Here is a 21,620-nt window from a genome sequence, read left to right on the forward strand (position 1 = left end):
CTGCTTTCCACAGGTGACCCACAGGCAGCCACAAGCAGCTCTGCAGGTCACTTGGACAACCATCACACCCCTCCAAGGGGACAAACTGCTCCCCAGACTGGTCACCTCAGGGAGCCTCCCAGGACATTACACACAGGAGGACAGCCTGGAGGGAGGGCACTCAGTGCCCCTCAGTGGCACAGTCAAACGGCCACAAAGATTGTCCGTGTCAGACTTGCTGCCTCTCCACAGCCCTCCATTGACTGGGGCATCTCCGTTCCAAGAGCTCAAGCCAAGAGCAGGCTTGATAAGGGTCAAGCTGCCCCCTCTGCCAGCAGCCCCAGCAGCAGTAGCCTCTGGGTCTTTTCCCAGAGGCAAAGCACAGTCCACAGGTCCTGTAGCCGGCAGCCACCAACAGGTTTTGCCACCATTTCCATGGGGCACTGTGGCTGCTAACAAGGCCCAGGACACTTTCCCTGGACAGCTCAGCTGAAAGGCTCTGGCAAGGATCAGCAGCAAGGCAGGGCCTGCGCCTGCCACCCCTGCAACGTGCAGGCGGCGTGCAGCTCCGCACAGGGACCCAGCCTGCCTTGGAACCACCTGGAGCACACTGAGATGGAGGAGCTCACTGAGGTTCAGGAAGAGCACAGTGGCAAAACCGATGGAGACTCATTTAGAGGCCTTGCCCGATACCTGTGTGAACACAGGTACATCATGTTCACCTAGACCCAGGAGCAGTCAAGTGTCTGCCAAGAGGCCAATGCAGAGTCCCAGGTGATGCCCAGCGCTCTTGGCTTGACCAAAGATGCCACAGAAGAGACAGGAGACTCTTCTGAGCTCCTGTCTCTTGCCCAGTTGGAAGAGCAGCAGTCTACCTTTGGCAACTTGGAGCCCTGTGACAGTTTTCCAAAAGAGCCAGAGGAAAAGTGGGAGGAGGAAGAACTCCCAGAAACAGAGGCTCAGGAGACAGGGACAGCATTCCTCAGAGGACATCCTTTGCCCTCTTGAGAGAGAAAGAGGGAGAGGCAGGAGCTTCCGCCCTGGACAAAGATCCCTGGAATTAGCAGCAAAAATGAACTTTGGTTCACACCAGAGCCTGAGGAATGCTCAGACCTCTCAGCTTCTCCCTCATCTGGAAATCCCTGTGAGGACAGGGAAACTCATCAGCTGCCTGAGCAAACTGTACGTGACAAGCTGCTGTGCATACGGCCTGAGGATGCTTCAAAGCATCCTCTGAATATCGAGGCAGAGGAGCTGGAGAAGTTGGAGGAAGAGATCCTCTCCTCCCTGGATGCAGAAAGCCCCTCGGTGCAGCACAGCCTTTGCAGCTGGACCAAAGACTGTACAGGAGAGACTGAAAATTACACACAGCTCGTGCCTCCAGACCTCTTTGAAGGGCTGTGGTCTCTCTTTAACAACAAGGATGTGGTTTCCAGGAACACTCAGCTAGACCAGCTACTGGCAAAGTGGGGGGAAGAAGAGCTCGCTGACAGAGACACTGCCAGAGAGGGGAACAGTGAGGCATAGAGCGAGTTGGGCCTCCCACTGCAAGAGGAGGGAGCAGAGCCAGCAGCTTCTCCTCTGGACAGTGATCCCTGTGAGGAGGGACACAGTGAGCCTTTCCCCGTGGTGCTGCTGGAAGACAGTTTACAGTTTCTGCTTTCCCTGCCGCTCGCTCTGACGAGGCTGACGCTGCAGGCACGGAGGCTGGTCGAGCCCAGGCCGCCCCCCCCGAAAAGCTCTGTGGGACTGGGGCACCAGCAGGAGCTTGCCCGGTGCCTGCCCAGCCCCTGGCACGCAGCGTTCCTGCTGGCCCCGCTGGCAGCGCAGCCGTCCCGCAGCCCCCGGCCCCACGGCCACGGCGCTCCATGGCCAAGAGGGCCCGGCGGGCTCTGCGCCGCCTTTTCTCCTTCAGCTGCCTCAGGGGGCAGCCAGAGGAGTGAGCCCAGTGCCAGCAGGAGGCGGATCTCTAAAGACAACTGTTCACCCTTAGGCAACCACTTGCCCCAGGTAGGTCCTGCTGCCGGTTCCCAGCCTGATCCATAAGAAAATAGCAAGGCAGCCTGGTCAGGGAGAGCCGGCTGAGGAAGGATGGCGGAGCTGCCTTGTACAGCCCGATAGAAGGTGACCTGAGTCCTGGTCTGCACTTGGGGGGGGGCATCCCCACCCTGCTCCCAGGCCTGCATTCGGAGCTGAGAAATGCTCCTTGGGCCTCAGCATTGCAGGCAAAGGAAAGCTCTCCCATCCTCCTTTCACATGGGAAATACGAAAACACCTCTCTGGATACTGGCAGCAAGGAGTGGAGAAAGGTGTGAACCCTGAAAGAACGACCTGGGGCCCTCACCTCCACAAGAACCATGGAGATCCCCAGTGCAGACAAGCACATGGTGAGGAAGGACCAGTGTGATGGCACTGGAACCAAAGGTCTTGTACCGTCTTCTGCTTCATCTCTCTCCCAGCCCGCACTCCCCCATTTCCCTTCACATCCTCCTCTTCTCTATTTCTTTCTATCTGTCTTCCTCCCATTTATTGTTAAATAAAATCCCCATTGTTAGCTTTGTGAATGGTCTCGTTGGCACATTAATTAGGACAGAGGCATCTGTAATTAATCCCAATCTCAGCAGGGCTATACATCTGCACACAACACTCAAGATGTGGCCTCCCCAGTGCCCAGCGCAGGACAGTCACCACCCTGGTCCTGCTGGCCACACTAGTGCTGACACAGGTGGCCAGGAGACCACCAGGCTTCTTGCCCACCTGGGCACTTGCCAGTTCATGTTTGGCCACTGTCAGCCAGCATCCCCAGCGTCTTTCCAGCCACTCTGCCACAGCCTGGGGCACTGCAGGGCTTTGTTGTGGCCAAAATTTACAACCCAGAACTTTGCCTTTTTGAACCTGATACCACTGAACTTGGCCCATCAATCCAAAATATCTGGTTCCAACCCCATACCTCAAGCAGACATGCCACCCACTAGATTAGGTTGGCCAGGGCCCCATCCAAACAGGCCTGTTCTAAAAAGAGCTCATGTTGTGTGAGAAGTAGTGAAGAGATACACACCAGCCACTCTGAAAATACCAGACCAAGGAGACAAACATCTTCTGGAAGCACCAGTTACAGCTGGTTCAGAAATATGAATGAAGTGTTAGGAACTCAAGACTGATCACTACTGCAGGAAGAGAATAGTGGGAATTGCTTCCAATCTCTGCATTCTTGGAAAAGGGTGACTGACTTAATCCAGAGGAGGAAAAGAGAGAGAAATCCAGAACTGGACATGCCTTTCCACTCCTCCTGAAGAGCTGGGTCGGAAATACCAAAACCACAGCATCATCTCTAACAGAGAGGGAAATAAAAGGCTGCCTTGAATACTTGACCAACTCTGAAAAATAACAAGGTCAAAATTGCTGCTGAGAGAAATTAATAATTATTTTGCAGGTAGGAGGCTCAGAGGCATTTTGTTTTCACTTTCTGAGTCAATTCTACATCTCCTGGGTGAGAAAAACAGCTTCTACACAAACATATTGACATTTCTACCCACATTTCTTAGATGAGGAAGATTTCCTGACCCAAACTGTACTCTTATTTCCTTCTGTTCTCACTATCAGAATTAAACTAAGAGCAGAGGAGTCATAAACAGATACATTTTAACACTCACACCCATTTCAAACTGAAGCCGTGTGAGAAAATGAGGTGTTTAAATATATATAAACCTTTGTTATATAGAAACGAGATAAATATTAGTCCAACAGCCTTGATATTTCCAGCACTGAGGGCCCAGGAAAGAATTAACAAATGTGTTTCTAAATTCACTCTGTCCATCCCATCCCAACTTACCTTGTCTCCTTTGGTCCCACTAGCACCAGGAGGGCCAGGGCTGCCAGGAGGACCCTATAAAGAGGTAAAATTGAGAGAAAATTCTTTGTTTGTTAAGTGCAGGAGAAACAAGGCTGCAGGTATTGGCAGCACAAATGGTGATGTCCTATTACATTGGGCAGGAACTAACAGAACACATGAGGCTGCTTTGACTCTGCTTACACAGAGGGGAATGAGAGTAACAATGGAGATTCCACAGCAACCACAATAACACCAATCCCATTTCAGCTGGTTCAGAAAAATTGCAGTTCAGTACGTACATCAGTGTCAAACACAAAATTTAGTGTAAAAAATTCAGTATAAAATTCAGGCATGAAGATTTACCCCCTTTAAAGTGTCTAGACATGAAAAAGGAAGAAATGCTTCAGAAAACGCAATTTCTGTAACAGGGTTTCACTTGGAGAAATTGTTCTTTTGAAGTACTAAACAAAAAGGATCCATTTTGACATCCCTCTGCAATGTCCTACCTCGTCTACATTTGCTGCAAGTATAAACCAGTTCTTTATCCATCTGTAACACTGGAAAACATTTCCATCTTGCAATGATAGTGATAAACACTAACTAGACACAGACTTCTTGGTACAAGGTAAACTGTGGCTGAGGAACAGAGCAGGATGCAGGTGCTGCACCCTGGAGGTATCAGGCTCAAGGGTGGCAGTGATTAGCTGCATGGCTTTTGGCAAATCACTTCTGGCCTCTGCTTCTTATTCTGTCCTTTGCTATTTAGACCAGAAGGTCCTTGGAAGAAAAGGATGCTTCTTATTAGGTATCATTCCCTGGGTAATGAAAACAGTCTTGTGGAATCTACAGATAGCGGTTTTAGACAAAGCAGTGTGTGTCTGATCAGCAAAAATGTACTGATCTTCTAGGCCATTTTCTGTTTCCTTTTTCTTTTAAAAATGTAAATACTTCCAAGCCTTTTTTTTTTTTTTTCTTTTTTGAAAGCAAACCCAATATATTAAATCCAGTTCTCTTCCTTTCCTGTTGTGGGCTTAAACAACTGATTTTTTCTGAGTACCTTCTTTTGTATTTAATGAAAATTAAGACAAACATTTAGACTATCCTGTTTAAAGGAGTAGCATTTCCTGTAAGTTGCATTCTAGTTTAGTTCTAAAAGCAAACAAAAAAAAAAAAAAAAAAGAGAAAACTGTAACAAAGATCCTTAGAACAGGGACATGATTGGGTGCTGCCATTATTTAGCAACCACACAGGACAAGTCTCAGTTTTAGGGTCAGCTTCCACTCTTTCACCAAGAAACACTTCCAGTTTTTGAGTATTTGCCACATACCTGTTTCCCCTCCACACCTGGCTTTCCAGGGAATCCATCCAGGCCTCTGTCTCCCTGGAAGAAGGAGAGAAAGAACCACTATAATTTAAATCTGTGATGTTTAGGTCACTGCCTTGAAGGTGATGTCCAATTAGCTGCTCCAAGAGTAATGAATAAAGAGAGAAATTCCACCCATTCCATAGAGAAAATAGCTGAAGTTCCTACATCTGTACCATGGAAAGTTGCTGCAACCAGAAGTAGGTGTGTGCTAGTTTTCCATGTTGGAATGCTTCCTCTGCCTGCTGAAGTGGATTTGTGTAAACTGGACAATGTGCTCTAGCAGAATGTCAGCCCAGAACAGCTCTTACAAAAATAATAAAGCAATCCAGCAATAGGTCAGTTTTACCCAGTAAAAAAAAAAACCTCTCATTTTTTACCTTTCCTTTCTGTAACCTGGGGGAATAATTAATTTGTTCCTGTATGTCTCCAGAGGTGGACAGTCCACAAAGTCCATATGCAATGGATTTCACCACTTTTTTTTTTATTACTTGAAGATAGGGATTTTTCCCCCTGTACCTAAACCCGTTGCTGCAGCTCCAGACTAGTAAGTCTTTCCCTAACAGAGGAAAGTGTTTCCTTCATCTTTGCAATGACATGCTATGTATTTGAAATATATATATATATACACATATATATCTCCTTCCAAATTTCTCTAGACTAAACAACCATAGTATTTTCAACTTTTCTTCATAGGCATGTTTGTCAGTTCTCTGATCATTTTTATTACTCCCTTTTGTGCAATGTCCAATTTTTGCACATCTTCATTGTAGCTAGGTGAATGAATCTCAATGCATCTGAGGCTAACTCTGAGCAGGAATATATTTCCAAGTTTTATAGACTATTTTTCTGTTTAAATCCCAGGGTAATGTTTACTTTACACCAAACCCCCTTCCACAAGACAGCTCCTTGATCAGTTGTTCCCAATCCACAACTGCAATTTGTTGTCCTGTGTGTATGAAACATCCTGCAGCTGCCCCTTCTCAATGTCATCTTCTGATTTGGGGGATTATGTTTACAGGATAATTTTGAATTTTGACCCTGATCTCTACTGTTCTTCCATATTCAAGTTCAATGTATTTCATATTTTATAATTGAGGTTCTTGAGAGAGATAACTGTATCGATTACATACTTCTGCTGAACTTCACTTTTCTCCTGATTGTGGCCTTTGACCATTCAATCTCTTTAAAAACTCCTAGAAACAGGGACTTGTACTCCTTAAAGTTCTTAAACCTCTGAAAAATGAAACACAGATTTTGTCTGGATCCTTCACACACAGCTGAATATAAACTATCGAACACACACACAATGCCAATGTTAACATGAACGTGCATGTAAAAACAAATTCTACAGCTACAAGCAGTGATAGAAAACTAATAGTTTTATGCTATTTTTTCAGTTTTTTCTCTTAAACTCTGTTAGCTCACTGTTATTACCTGCAAACTTACACTTACGGCATTGAATTTAATTAGCTTCTTTTGTAAACTACATTGATTTGCCAAGTCAGAAATGGATTTTCTAATCACTATTTATTTTTTCTCCTTAGAAAGTCAATCAATCTTCCAACATAAATGTTATTTCAAATTATGTATTCAAGGAATGAAGTTAGAGAGACCCATATCCTCCAGAAAGCAGCTGAAAACCAGTGTCAGAAACCCAGATTCACTTGCTTTGGAGGTATAGTTTCCACATTAATGCTTTCCTTTGCACTGCCTGAACTACAAATATCCTGAATTTAAGACTTTTAGCAAGCAACAACTTGGTATATTGCTGACAAAATGTGCAGTGTGTTCCCAGGAGAATTTTTAACATCAATACACTGCAGCAATGAGTACTTCACACACACGGGTTTAGCTACCAAAACAGAAAAGTGTCGATGTTCTTACTGCTACCAATGGGGGCTGGAAAAGGCAAATGTATTATTTATACAAGCAAATACAAAAAAAGCTATTTGAAAACACTCCAAACAATTGTGTTTTCTGCTGTTTTTTTCAGAAAAATCTGTCATTATAAATATTTTTTATTATTTTTCTATTCTTTAAATAAGGCTACTCAGTGAAAGGTACTTTTCTCCCAATAGAGAGAGCAAACACGTTAAAGTTTCATTCTCAAATTTTCACTTTAAGATTCCATTTCTTTCTACTGTGTTCTACTGTTTTTTCTTCTTTTAACCAGTAGAACAAAATGGTGAAGATTCACAAGCAACTAGGGGAAATGACAATTCTGCCAAAACTTCAGTGCTGCTCTCTGACCTCTACCATTTAGAAAATTAAACGATTTGTTGGAAAAATGATTACCCAAGAGTCTTTAGGGCCCTGGAAAGGCTGGAGGAGAAAAAAACCCACTCCAGAGGGATCTGGCAGCAGCAGACCAGTCCTGCTGCCTTCTTACACAATCCCTTCTCAATAAAATAGACAAGGTTTTACAGGATGGACACAGGATTATGCAGCAAAAGCAGTGCCCTTAGTCACACTGAACTGCTGGATGTGCCTAAATTAGAATGCCAAGTATGACATACAGGTATGGCTCCTGTTAGCAGGGCAGTTCATCAGAATTATCTCTGGAGTCTGTCCTGGGGTCTGCAGTGAGCTCACTGGATGCAAAAAGGCATGGGATATCCCTCATATGGTGCAGTGCTTTTCCTAAAGTACAGGTGTAACCTGGTGTAACTACTGGATTTGGGAACATCGATATAAACCCTCAACATTTACATCCAAGCTCCCAGGATATGTGAATAATGCAGCAAGATGGATGGGATAGTTACACCTTTTTTGGTAGTAAGGGGGAAGACTTGATAAAACAATACTCAGTGCATGAGCTAGTGCTCGCTCTGATATTATAACTCCTTCTCTCTTCAGGCACAAAGAAATACAGGTTGCGTAGGTGTCAGTATTGAGGTTACAGACTGAAGAGCAGACAAGAAAATATTTGGCCCACTGAATTTACGCCCACTGTTTTCACAGTAGTACTGATTGGTAAAAATTAAAGCACTGGCAGTGGGTGCACTGAGACCATCATTAAAACCTGGAAAAAAATTGAAGCACAATTGTTGTAGCAGAGATTTGGCTGCTTCAGGGAAAGAAAAAAAAAAAAAACCAAAACCAAAAAAAAAAAGACCAAAAAAAGGATGGGGGGCACCTCTAATTGTACAGATCCTTCTAATGAAACAAAACCTAATTCATTTCTTCCCCACTTTAATCTTCCTCTACTTAGTCAGTTGTCTGCCCACACACAGCTCCAGCTTCCTCTCCCATCACAGTGATGTCAGAAAGATGGATTTTCTTCCAGGAGCCAAATATCCCAGCAGTTTAGACAATGTTGCCTCTGGGAAAGCAGCAGAGGCACTGGCTAGACGCAGGACATCTATCCAGTTCTGCAAAGGGCTGAAGGAGAAGCATGACAAAGATAAAGTGCAATCCAGCCATTTGTTCTATCTGCAATAACGAGGACAGGTAATACAAAATATGATCATGGCTACTTTATCATAAACAGCAAAAAGGATATTTGTAAAGAGAAGCACCTTATCTCACACTAAGGGTCTACTGATAATTTTTTCCTAGTAGGAAAAAGTTTGTTAATTGCTGGGTTTCCCTTCCAGAAGAAGATGGAGACTGAGAAATGGGAACAGAGCTATGCCAGCAAGATGATGACTCTCTCCTTTACACAAACACAAGCAAAGCTGCCAGACCCTCCCTGAGATCAGCCTGTGTCAGGATTGGCTGTGTCATAAGCAAGACAGAACATTTCTGGGAGCTCCTGAGCACTGTCAAGCAGGTCTACAGCAGAAGTGGGTGCACATCTGAGGTCTCTCTGAACACAATAAGAAACTGAAGTAACTAAGGCTTTGTGCCTGCCCAGCTCTCCTTTTAAATGCCCATTCCAGGTAAAATAAGCATTTGGTCTTTTCCTTGAGCCACGAAAATGGTTCAAATCCCAGAGTGACCTGTACTCTGTGAAACAGCTCTTCACAGTCAGGAGAGAACATAAAACTGGGAAACAATTCCATTTGGCTGAAGCCTTTGACATAATACAAATTACCTGGTACTTACTACTAGTGAGTTTATGGGGATGGGAAAAGAAAGAAACATAGGAAGTTGGATGATGTGAAAAACTGGAATGAGATGGGAAAGTGCTAGATGCAGACAGTGGCAGTCAGTGACCATTCTCAACTCTCGGGTTGTGCACACAATGTGAAGACCCCTTCAGATCCCCACACTGGCAACCTCCACTCCTCTCTTCCTCACTCTCCTCCATCCCTAGCTACACACACACACACACAAGAAATCCCTAAACCTGTCCTTAGTAGACAGCACAGATCCCAAAAACCCTCCCGCACACCCATGGGACGTGGGGAGCACTAAGAAGTGCAGTACAGTGAGGAAACTCCATCCCTCTCCAGAGCTGCTGGCCTGGTAGTACACTTCAGCTAATGGGCAAAGGAAAAGCCTGGCTTTTCCTAGCATGCAGCCTGAATACCTTGTCTCCTCGTGTTCCCTTTTCTCCTCTTTCTCCTTGTAGACCCTAAAAATAAAAACAAACAAAGATTATAAAGCTAAATCCAAGTACCATAGTTACCTCCTCTAATTAGTCACCAAATCAGTGTGCACATCTGCACAATCAATTCAAGTGAACCTCAAGGACATTTTCTGTGTTGCCAGTCCTCAAAGTTGGCTGCAGGCGTGATCTAAGCAGACTCACAGAGCAGGGACTGCTTGTGAGCCCAAAAACATCTGTAATATTATATTGCCTGCAGACACACGACCCTCCTGCCAACAGCAGAGTGGAAGGACAGGGAACACACCACAGCTGCAGATGGTCTGGAAAACAACCAATGCTCTGCATTTTTCAAGTTTCTTGTAAACAATGAGAACTTTGGTAAAGGACAATACTGATGAGAAAACCTATCACATAAACATGCAAGAATTCCCTTTCCCAGTGGATTTGGATGTGGTAGCCAGACAGACAGCAGGTAGCTTTGAGAACTGGCAGAGGTTAGATGCACTCTGTCCTGGGGGCCCAGCACATTTTTGTTCTGTGAATGCAGTGCCAGTGTTCCTCAGGACTGCATAATTCATCTCCTCCCAGCTACACCAGAAACATTGCTGGAGCTCAGTTTGAAGTGGCACTAGCACAGACAATTGACTCAATGGGCACAAAAGGATTTCACCTTTCCTTAGCTCAGCAAATACCTTGTATTTTATCTTTATTGTAGAAACAGAGCAATCAACTAATAGCTATAGAGAGACAAATATGTTCAGACAGTAGTGACCTCACTAGACCTGCCAAAACTTAGAGTGCTTGCTGTAATAATGTAAACTTCAGTTTACTCTACATTATTGTGGAGTCTTACCTCCAAGCTAATGAGAGCTCCATGTTTGGGTATATTTGGCCCTCAGGTTGATTTACATAATCATCTAAATGTGCAGAGCTATTTTATACTAGAGCAGGTTGCTCAGAGTCCAGTCCAAGCTGGCCTTGGATGTTTCTAAGAATGGGGGTATCCACCATCTCACCAGACAACCTGTTCCAGAGCCTCACCATCCTCGCAGTAAAAACTTGCTGCCTTATAGCCAATCTAAAACTCATCCCTTTTACTGTAAAACCATATCCCTTGTCCTATCAAAACATGTCTTATTAAAAAGTTTGGCGTCTTTTAAATACTGAAAGGCCACATTATGGTCTCCTTCGGAGCCTTCCCCAGACTAAGCAACCTCAACTCTCAGCCTTATTTCACAGGAGAGGTGCTACAGCCTTCCTACCACTTCATGGCCCTGTTATGGACCTGCTCTCAGAGGTCCATGAATCTTTCCTGTGCTGGCACCCCAGTGATGGATGCAGCAGAGTCTCACAGAGAGGAGCAGAATCATTTCCCTCACCAGCTGCCATGGTGCTTTTGGGCTCTGAGTGCACACTGTCAGCTCATGTCCAGCTTTTCATCCACCAGCACCCCAAGTACTTCTTGGCAAGGGAGCTCACAATCCTTTCATCCCCCAGCCTGTGGGAGATGATGCCCATCTGGGTCAGCAAATCTCAGAAAATCCAGTCAGCCTTTCCAACACCAGCTTAAAGGCTGCTTACCAAGCTGGGACCACAAGACAGAGGTTCTAAGTGGATAGAATCTAATTTATTTTGGTCTTGTTGTTTGTTCATTCAATGCAGATTTGTCCCCTGAGCCCAAAGGCTGTTCCCTGAGAGCTTTGAAAACATGACTGGAAACTTGCTGAGAGGTGGTATTTTTTCTTGGTGTTCTGATGAAATTTTAAAGCACCATAATAAATGGTGCATCATCACAGACCAAAGCAATTGCATTACAGTGGGAGCATCACAAAATCACCAGCTGTTACCTCAGTAATCAAGTCATTTCTGCTGACACCTGTCTACTGGCTACAGGTCTGTTGTCATTTGAAGAAGACACAAGAAACTCAGTGAAGCCAAGACAATTTCACGACTTGGACATAATGCAGGTAAGTGGTCAGACAGACTGTAGACTGCTTAATAATAAAAAAAATATATCTGGGCAGGACACACCGAAAAAGTAAAGAAAGTTTCTAGAGCATTAGAAATTGAACAAGAGCCGTGACTTACCGGTGCACCTACATAGCCTTTAATGCCTGGAGGACCCTGTTTTCCCTCGGATCCCTGGCAAGGAATTCAGATACAGTAAACCACCAGAAACTCTTGCACATGAAAGACCAAGAATAAAATTAGTCAGAAATGCAAGTTGCTCTTCCAGGCTAACAATGAGGCTTCTTGGCTTTCTCAGTGGTAATACAGGAGTCATGTCTTACTTTCCAACTACTTACCCAAACTGACACTCCAGAATTTTCCTCTGTCCCCTCAGACATTGGCAAGTTTTATCCTTCTGCTTTCAGACTTAACCTACAAAGGCTAACTGTCCCATACAGGTTTCTCTACAGGTTATTTCAGAAGGTTTGGCAATGTCAGCTGTTGCAGTCAACACCTGTTGGGGCTCCTGAACACAGTGTTAATGGAACAAAGCAAAGGTATACATTGCTGCAAAGTGACCACAGTCTTGAAAATGTTATATGTTTTGAAGTGTAAATGCAAAGAAATAGATCAGAACTAAATTTTCTAATGTTTATGTTTACTGATAAGAAAAAATGCAAGAGGATCAGGTACACTTTATCAGTCTTTCAGCTGGTTGTGCACTGACTCACCCTGGAGAATGTACCCCGTAATGGAGACTACTCACAGTGTGCCTTTATGTGTCTTACAATGCCTGAAAATTATCTGGAGATGCAGTTGAACAGGCTCAGCTCTCAGAACTGTCCCATTTTGCCAGCCTGGACCTGGCAACTTGGCCTAGAGAACTGGTTTGGCATCTTATATCACCTGTTTGACTGATTATTTTCTTACTTAAATCACTTCCCCATCCCACCACTGTCATCTGCTTAACTCCTATTTAACACTAATTGGGTGGCTGTAATGGATAAGGCTTTAAAACAGATAGAGATACTTATTACTAAATAATTTTAAAATAATTTATAGATTTTGTATTAAAAGAGGTTTCATATTAAAAATATTATAAAATTAAAAATACAAGATGTGTTTGCAATTAATTAGAAGCAGAACTGAGGCTGGTTTTTCCCCAGTGCAGGTTAATCAGAGTAGTATTCAAGCACAAGTAAAGATGACTCTGGGATCAGACATGTGAGAACCTCTGCAAGGTCAGGAAGCATTGCAAGTCCTCTAATAGCAGGCATTCACCTAAATCTCTCCTTCAGCCTGCAGAAAAATACTGCTACCAAAGTCTAGGCAAAACCCCAAGAGAAACAGAGTCCTGCTCCAAGTCATCCAAATTGCAGAAGTCTAACTCAGTCCTGTTACATAAAACGTGGTTGTAACACTCAGCAGAAGTTATAGAGAAATTGGGTTTGTCTGGATGAGATCTGCTGAACCCACTCAAGGCCTGTGCTGAGATCATGTCTGGTAAACCAGAGAAGCGTGAGACCTTCGACAGCTCGAGCAAGCAAGAAGGAAATTTGTCAAAATGAAACTCTTACCTAATACTTTTTATTTCAAAGGATTGATTTTTTTCCCCCTCTCTCTCTGCTTTTTCTATTAAGTGCAGATAACTGTCAGTTCAGATGGGAATGCTATAGCTATGTCTGTGCCACAGCAATGACAACCACAAAAAACCTTTTTATCCTTTTATTGGAGCTACAGGGGGGGAAAGTGAAGGGAAAGGTTGAATATTTGCTGCAGGATATTGCAGGCTAAAGGGTATGATCTCAAAAATCCAAACTTTATTTCTCTGCTATAACATCGTACGGTGAACAATGTGAGATATGGCCCTTCTGCTCTGGACTCACTTATTCAATTTAAATTAACCTTTGAGGTCCCACATATTTATGTGGGAGTTTTCCCCACTGACCAGTGAATACTTCTTGCCATCTCAGATTACCATGACATCTGTAACCAGAAGCTCCAACACCTCAGCATAAGGCTGGCTTTGATAACTCTTCTTTGTGTCCAGCTTGTAGCCGGCAAGACCACACATCCCTCTTGGGGAACAAAGAAGTTTACCCTCCAAGTTTGATGAAAAAGAAAAAAAACCACTCCAAACCCTATCGTTTTATGCTGAAGACACTGAGCTAGGAACAATCTCCCCCAGAGACACCACTGAGAAGCAAAACCAGTAAAACCAGGGATGACATGCCAAGGCCATTTCATTTCTGTAACCTCTACATGAACCCTAATGGGCTCAGCGACCATTTCTGTAACTCTTTGGACTGAAATTCCATTACCAGAAGTCTGGAGGACTCTTATCTTTGCTACTGGAAGCTTCACACAATTAATGAGGTCTGTAAAAAGTACAAGACAATTTCTTAAAGTGCTAGCAATACCCACTGAAGCAAAAGGCTCCTCAGCCAAGGAGATGAACAAGGGGCTGAATTTCCTGGGGCACAGGTATCATTGCTGAGCACAGACTGGGCTTGCCTGGCTCAATGCTAATGAAGATGGATTGAGACAGGAAGGATCACAACCCAACCAACCAGACAAACTGCAGTGTTGCTCTCCATGGAGCCTGGGGTAGCCCAGAGATGCTATATTGATGCCAAAAATAAGTGATCTGGCAAAAAACCTCTGAATAATCATTACACCAATAATTGGAGATATGACTTCTCTAATTGCCAGCTCCACCCATCCTTATACACCTTGTTCCACACTGATGAGGTGCTCAGGCTTTACACTGAGGAGCAATGTGGATTCCTGTTTTAGACTTTAAAGCCCTGTCAGCAACTCAGGCTTATTTCTTAAAATAGCTCAGGCCAGAATCCAGCTCAAGGACAGTGCTCACAGCCAATGCTTCATTGAGGTAAATGAAAGTCACTGTGAAAACACACAATAATTTTACATTTAGGTGAGAGGCTGGGGTTGGCCAAGCTCATGTCTTCCCTAGGAGCACCTGGCACTGTCCAGTCAGATGTCTTTAGGTCCAGCCCCACGAGGACCTGTCCTGCCCAGCCCATAGATCTGAATTCCTTCTGTTCTGCATTGCCTCATTAATTGGCTGAACTGCATGTTCCTGAAGAACCTGGTGGGAAATATGGAGCAGGATCAAGTCCACTTAGAGGAAAATGTAGGTGTCTCAGTTTGGCTTGGTTTGTAAAAGCTCAGCAAATCAAGTGTGAGGAATTTCATATTACAAAGAGCATCATATAGCCAGCAGGCTACAAGAGACATGCAGGACAGAGAAAAAATATGTATTTATTTACTTGATAGGAGAGATGCAGATAAAAAGCATTTGTGAGTGGTAAATTCAGTTCATTTCATCCAAGATCCAAATCCTGCTAAGGGCAAAATATTCAGTGTGCCTTCACTCAGCTCAGCCTAGCCCTGCTTTACATGTGTCATTTATCCCCTGCTGAAGCCAATGTGGTTTCCACAGAGAACCCTGGGATGGCTGCCAAGTATTTCTGCTAATCTACAAATTCCTCATGAGTTCTGATACTCTCCTGATGGGACTTTGGGAGAGGGTGAATTTCCCTCTATGCAAAAACACAGGGACATTTTGGAGACAGGGCTCTGCATAGCTGAGGAACAGAGGACTTGTATAGGACCTGCTTTATCAAGTCCTCTCAGACAGAGCCAAGGGACAGTCAAGGCTACGTCCAGAAAGGTGCTGAGGTACTTAACTCCTATCTCAGGATAATGGCATCAGTGAACTCAGTATGAGATTTAGGTGACTAGAAATGGCTCTTCCAGAAAGATGAGATATTCAGAGGTCTTGGCTTGTACAGAAACAGAACTGAGTGAAGTTAATTCAGGCCAATTGTTGTCCTTGCAGCACCTTTCACAGGATGAGCTGAACTTGCTGTGTGTGATACCCCTAAAAACACATTTGTCACAATGCACTATCTACTTTTTGTGTTATAACAACAAGGCTGAAAGCATCTGAGAGGTATTTATCCCCTCAATAACCAGGGAACAAGGCAAGGAGAGCTGAGACTTTGAAAGGAGGTTAAAGGCTGCTTCAAAATTTGTATTTCTGATGTTCAGCTAAGTCCCATCAGATCTGCTTTCAGAAGCGCCTTGTTTGAAGCAAACCCAGTGATTTAAACACTGGCTCCAGTTCTGTATCACTCAGGCACTGTTCACTGGTGCAAAACTGAAGCTCCCAGAATAGACAGAAACATTTAGGATAGGATCTCTACATGATCTCTTTTCAAGTCCTAGAGTAGGGGTAATAATTCTCATCAGCATCTTAATGAGAGTTGGAAAAGCTACAGTAGATATGACACAAGGCTTATGTGCCCCAAAACATGTTTTCTTCACCTTCTCCAGATACACTGTTGATTGAACAAAAGTTATTTCTTCTTCTTACACACTTTGCATAATTGCTGATACCTTAGCAGACCCCTGATGAAAATGAGCATTCTGAGCTTCTTAATTTTCCAGTGAGAATATCAAATGTCATCAACAATGAGTTATTCAAGCCATGTAAACATAAAAAATCAGTGAAAAAATTATGCCTGCCCATGTGAAGAAAGGAAAGCATACCTTTGGACCTGCTGGCCCAGGCAGCCCAAATGCTCCTGGCTGTCCTGGTTCACCCTGCAAGTAACAGAAATATCATTGGTAAACACAGTCTTTTAAATATAAAGGCTAGGATAGCTCAAACTAGTCAGTACATGCAGTTAGAAATATTGACAGTCCTGAGTGCCATTATAAAGAGATCTGAAAGCTTACAATGTGTTTTCCTCACAAAAATGAAAACAGAAAGAAAATGGAAACTGAAGCAGCTCTTCACCTACTCTCAAAACACAACCAAGTAGTAAAAAATGAGTTCTCAAAGTTGTGAACAGCTTGCACTAATCACAGTGTGCAAAGATGGATTCCTTGGAGTCAGCATAATGCATTTGTTCTTTAATTGTCACCTTTAATTGTCATACATCTTATAAGGAGTTCTGCAAGTACCACACTGTCCAATCCCATGATATGTGTGATGTGATGAAGTTGCATCAGTTCTGGAAGCAATATTGAAGAATTGTCACAGTTTTTCCAAAGTAGGACAACCATAGAACAAAGAAGAAATGGAATATATGGGAAATAACTTCTTTGCTGTGTGTCACTCCTTTTGTGTACACCTGCCATCCAGAGAATCCTTTCCCAAGCTCCTTCAGTTGCCACCAAGTGACTGCCACAAAGGGGCAGTGAATGACATGGTGAAGGTTCAACATCAGATTGAAGATACTTCTCAGGGATGGTGATCAAGCAAGGGAAAGGATGTAAGGCTCTAAAACACACTTCTGTGAGATACTGGAAAACATATTTGTGGTCTTGTGTTTCAGCTGTAGTTCTCTTACAGACAGTATTTGGTGCACTTCTTCCTTCCTTGAACTAACCATGCCCTCCTCCTCATCTCTTAGTTTTTATCAGTGCACAAAAGGACTTGAGGTCTTTTCTTCTGTGACCAAGACTCCAATTTCTCCAGCCCATGGCTGCTGTGGAAAGCAGCATGGTCCTTTCAATCTTTGCTGACTCTACTGGCCAATAACTCCTTACCAGCCACAAACTCGTGGCCAGGCTCTGCAGCTGCAGCTGTTTACCAGCAGGTCCCAAACCACAGGCTCCCTCTCCCTCCTTAAGGAATGATAACAGAGCTGCCCTGGAGCCTCCAGCCATGGTTAATCCATAGGACACCTGCCTTGGCTGCAAACATGTGAGGGAGAGTTTTGAGGCCATTAACCTCCTGCCATTTGTTTCTGCTGCTCCTAAAACAGCCACACAAATCCCCCAGATGGGTTCCACTCCAGGCAGATTGATGCCCACTGCCTGCCTCGCACTGAAAAGCGGGATTACAAGGGAGGAACAAAAAGGCTTACGGTATCTCCTTTTGCTCCATCCCTCCCAGGGGGGCCAGGTGAGCCCAGGGAACCCTGAAACAAGAACAGAGTTATCATCAGCACAGCATTAACACCCCTGCAAGTGTAGTGACACGAGCAGCACATCTAGAAAATAATAAGAAATTAGGAGAAACATTTCAACACAAACATTTATTATTTACAGTTCCTGGAGGAGCTGCTGCTGACATTAATACACTAGGGATGATTGATGAGCTGCTAATGAGGAACTAGGCACTCTAGTCCACTTAACTCATTTAAGAATAAATTAATATAAAAGCTCTGGAGCTAATTAGACACATAACAACTGAGTCATCTTAATATTATCATATCATCTTCTCTTAGCTTCTCTCTTCACCATTTCATTGTCTCAAAAATTGCATTTTTATTTTTTTTTTCCTCCTTGATTATACAGCATTCATCCCAAAGCTCAGAAGCCTCTAGGCAAAGCTATAATATACATAAGTAGTAAGCCTAAAAGCAAACGGAAAAGAAGTCTTAATATACTCAAGCAATCCTCAGGAATGACCCTGGCCACTGGGAAGTGAGTCCCAGAGCTGTGAATATGCAGAGGTGTAGAAAATAAACAAACAGAAAGCCAAACACCAGTTAAATTCAAAATGTTACCATTTAAAATCTTCCTATGCACCAGGATGAATGGAACTAAATATGCTGAGATTGGTAGCTCCCTACTAACAGGAACAGCAGCAAATGTGGAGAAAAAGCAAGTTTTCTCCCTGCAGCTGGCAATTTAAAGAACAAATGGAGAGTGGAACAAACAACAGACAAGTCAACACACAGTGAGGAACTGGCTTAGTGTTTTCACTTCTAGTCATTGAGGCAGTTTTGTCTTAGGTGTGTTATAAAACAAGGCTGAAGTGAGAAACAGACATGGGCACTGCAGGCTGTGATTGTACAGGGCTGGTTTGTTGTATGTTACTTGGAGAGGTATCTTGCCTGTGATCTGGAACATTTGCTGTTTTATAAGAGGTGGAAAAAGTTTAATTTCCTAAAATTCCTCCTGCAAACCAGGATTTGATTAAGGGATTTCCAACAAATGTGTCCAAAGTCAATACTAGTCAAAAGACTTATCTCAGTGCTGGATTTAATTTTTTTTTTTTAATTAATGATGACACAGTAAGCAGCTAAAGGCCACCACAGTCCAAAAGTTATTTATGTTCAGTGCAAGTAAAGGCATAGTAATCTTTGGCTTTCCTTGTCTCATATTGAAGAGACTCTAGTGTTTCTGTGTGTAGTAGCACTGAGTTCTATTACATTTATGTATTTTGGAGTTTTACAAAGTTTAATTAAAGCTCATGCCTTTGAGCTCTCCACACATTTGTCAAATGTGGCTAAGCTTCATCAACAGATTAAAAAACTTTAGGATGCACTTTGATGAAAAACAGTACAACACCACAATCTCCTTTTCTGAGCACCTCGCTTACACAAAATGAAACACAATATAATACAGAGGTGAAAGACTTAGAGTTGGTTTTTATTAGACTTCCACAGCAGTGTTATAAATTCTTAAACTTTTCAGAGGATAATTAATAAAGACTTGAACTTACTTTTTCTCCTTTGTCCCCTTTCAGTCCAGGAAAGCCAGGAAAGCCTTCTTCACCCTACAACACCAAGGGACAAAATACCTCATATCAAATGCCATATCATTCTGTGGTATATCTGTGTACTTCAGTGCAGTTGTCATCTCTTGAGAACTGAGTCCAGCTTTTCAGCCTCACTGTAACAATGCTGTGCTCAGTTGCCTGTAACTTGACCATATTTGAACAGGTTGACTTTCAGTTTTCCATTCCAGTGAATTCCTTCCCTTCCTTTTTGTAATTACCATCCAGAACCAGCAGTTTTCTAAGAAAAAGATTAGAGACCTACCCTTGTTAAAAAAAAATGTATTTGAAGCACAGCAACACTTCCTTGAGAACCCTCCTGTTGCCATATTCCAAGGCAGAAGAACTTGAAGTTTGGCATGGCCAACTTACTACAATGCCAAGTTCCCAAGGCCATGGATTTTTTATTTTTTTTTTAATAAGTGGCATGGAAATTGACATGGAAAATTTTGGAAAAATTCAAATGTAGGATTTTTTTCCCGCTAGCTACTCTCATTAGGACAAAAGACTGGGAGCTTTTTCCCCATCTGCTTTTGCGAAAACTCACTAGCACAGAAAAATCCTTTTGCAAGAGCATTAAATTGGCTAAGAAGTTGATGCATACATTTCCAAGTTGTCTACATACACAGAAGGACTACCTAAATATCTAGATAAATTTAGGCCACTAGCAATTTCTGACTTTTTTCCTATTAAGTCTAGTCTAGCCGACTTAGATGGTTGTACTCCTAGGGCAACGTTCCCTATTTTGACAATAGACAGCGTCAAAATCCAGCCTTATTTATTTATAGATGTATTTGGCACTTAAAGGTAAACAAAAGATAGTATCTGAAAAGTATATATGCAAATTAAAGTCTTTATAATCACACTTCTTGCTAACTGAACCTTCACAAAGCACTCCGGAATTTGCAATGCAGTTGGTGGTGAAAATCAGCTCAGCTATATTGGAATGGCTCTCTAATGAGATAGAAAAACCCATCAAATAGCAAATGTGATTTTTGAGGAAATAATTTGCTCTAAGAGGTCAATATTACTTGAAGGAACTCCTGTTCCATGGCAAAGTGTGTCACACAGGTAGGAGAACAACTTGTGCCTTTCCTTTGCAAAGCAAAAGGAGTTTGCATAAGGTCTACTTAATTAGCTTCTTCTCTTGCCTTTTTTTTTTCTTTTTCTGCCCTGAAATAGCAACTGCTTAGCAAAACTGGACAAATTAACCCTAGGAGCAGTCAGTAAGTCAATAAGTTTGAAGCACAGTGCTCATAGAAATATTCATGCAGGACAGGAGAGTGTCCACCAGCTTTTCCAGTTTTTCTCTAAGGAGAAAATTGCACAGAACGTAGACTCTAGAGACAGGTTTAACATCCCCTGGGGAACCACCACTGGAAATGCTACAGAGTGGGAAGAGCTCCTACTTCTGCTCCTTCTGCTGACTTCCAGTAGAATCATTAAGGGCAGAAAAGACCTCCCAGACTGAGTCCAACCATTTACCCAGCATGGCAAATCCACCACTAAACCACATCTGCATGTTTTTTCAACACTTCCAGGGACAGTGATTCCTTAACTTCCCTGGGCAGTCTGTTCCATTTGCTTGACCATCTAAAATTGTAAGTATTGTGTAAATACGAAAAAGAAAGAGCAGAGGCGCAGAGCACAGGGCAGTGGAGTAACTGGCAGGCAGAAACTGTCTGCAGATGCTCTGGGTTGAAACACTGGGACAACAAGTATGCTCTGGCAGCTGTCCCTGGGGAACAAAAGTTCATCACATTCTTTGCACAAAGGCCAAATCTGGTTGTGCCACTGAGAGGGATTAAAATAATCCTGTATTCCCACAGATTGGCTGCATTCCCAGCTTCAACACAATGGGAATCAGGTGGTGACATGTAAACCACACGCAGCTGTTTATGCCAAGCAATTCTATTGTCACCCATCTATGTTATGAATATCTAAAATTCAAAGGCTGTCCTTTTCTGGAGAAACACCCGGACCAGAATAGAAAGGTAACAAGGACTTGGGAAATGAGAAGCACCAGCAAAAGAAAAAGAGGCTACTGATAAAGAGGGAAACTGACTGTAGCTTCTAAGGCATCTTCCCTTAGGTTTAGCCTATATTTTCTGGAGTAGTTTTACACTTTGGATGGGCTGGCCTTTTGCTTTTTTGGGTCAATAGTTTTGGGGAGAAAAACTTCAATGTGCATGTAGTGGTACCTGGGAGGTATTTTGCAGTAAAAAACATGGCATTTGCAGTAACAAATAAGCTTGGTTTAGAAGTTCTTAAATGTTGAAATACTGCACACTCTGAGGATACAGCACTAGAAAAGTCACTCTGAAAACTCCATCCTTCATTTCTCAAATAAATGATAACAATTCTTTGAGAAAAAAAGAAAATTAAGAAGGCTTTCTGAGCCATACTGAAAGCAAAACGTTTAACGAGAATTCAGTAAAAAGGATAGAATTTTGAG

At 43.1% G+C, this 21,620-nt stretch overlaps 1 protein-coding gene across 5 annotated transcripts in view; it reads right to left on the reverse strand.

Moving 5' to 3' along the window:
* The window catches only part of COL22A1 (collagen type XXII alpha 1 chain), a 241,567-nt gene that overhangs the window by 107,725 nt on the left and 112,222 nt on the right, over positions 1-21,620 (reverse strand). For all 5 annotated transcript variants that reach the window (XM_064398335.1, XM_064398343.1, XM_064398346.1 and 2 more), the window contains 7 exons: positions 19,112-19,165; positions 17,526-17,579; positions 16,201-16,254; positions 11,761-11,814; positions 9,652-9,696; positions 5,139-5,192; positions 3,812-3,865 (listed from right to left, as the gene is read on the reverse strand). In XM_064398335.1, coding sequence (XP_064254405.1) covers positions 3,812-3,865; positions 5,139-5,192; positions 9,652-9,696; positions 11,761-11,814; positions 16,201-16,254; positions 17,526-17,579; positions 19,112-19,165 — 369 coding nt within the window. The remainder of the gene's footprint in view (positions 1-3,811; positions 3,866-5,138; positions 5,193-9,651; positions 9,697-11,760; positions 11,815-16,200; positions 16,255-17,525; positions 17,580-19,111; positions 19,166-21,620) is intronic.

The sequence above is a fragment of the Passer domesticus genome, chromosome 1 (assembly GCF_036417665.1).
Source record: "Passer domesticus isolate bPasDom1 chromosome 1, bPasDom1.hap1, whole genome shotgun sequence".
In the NCBI taxonomy this organism is placed as follows: domain Eukaryota; kingdom Metazoa; phylum Chordata; class Aves; order Passeriformes; family Passeridae; genus Passer; species Passer domesticus.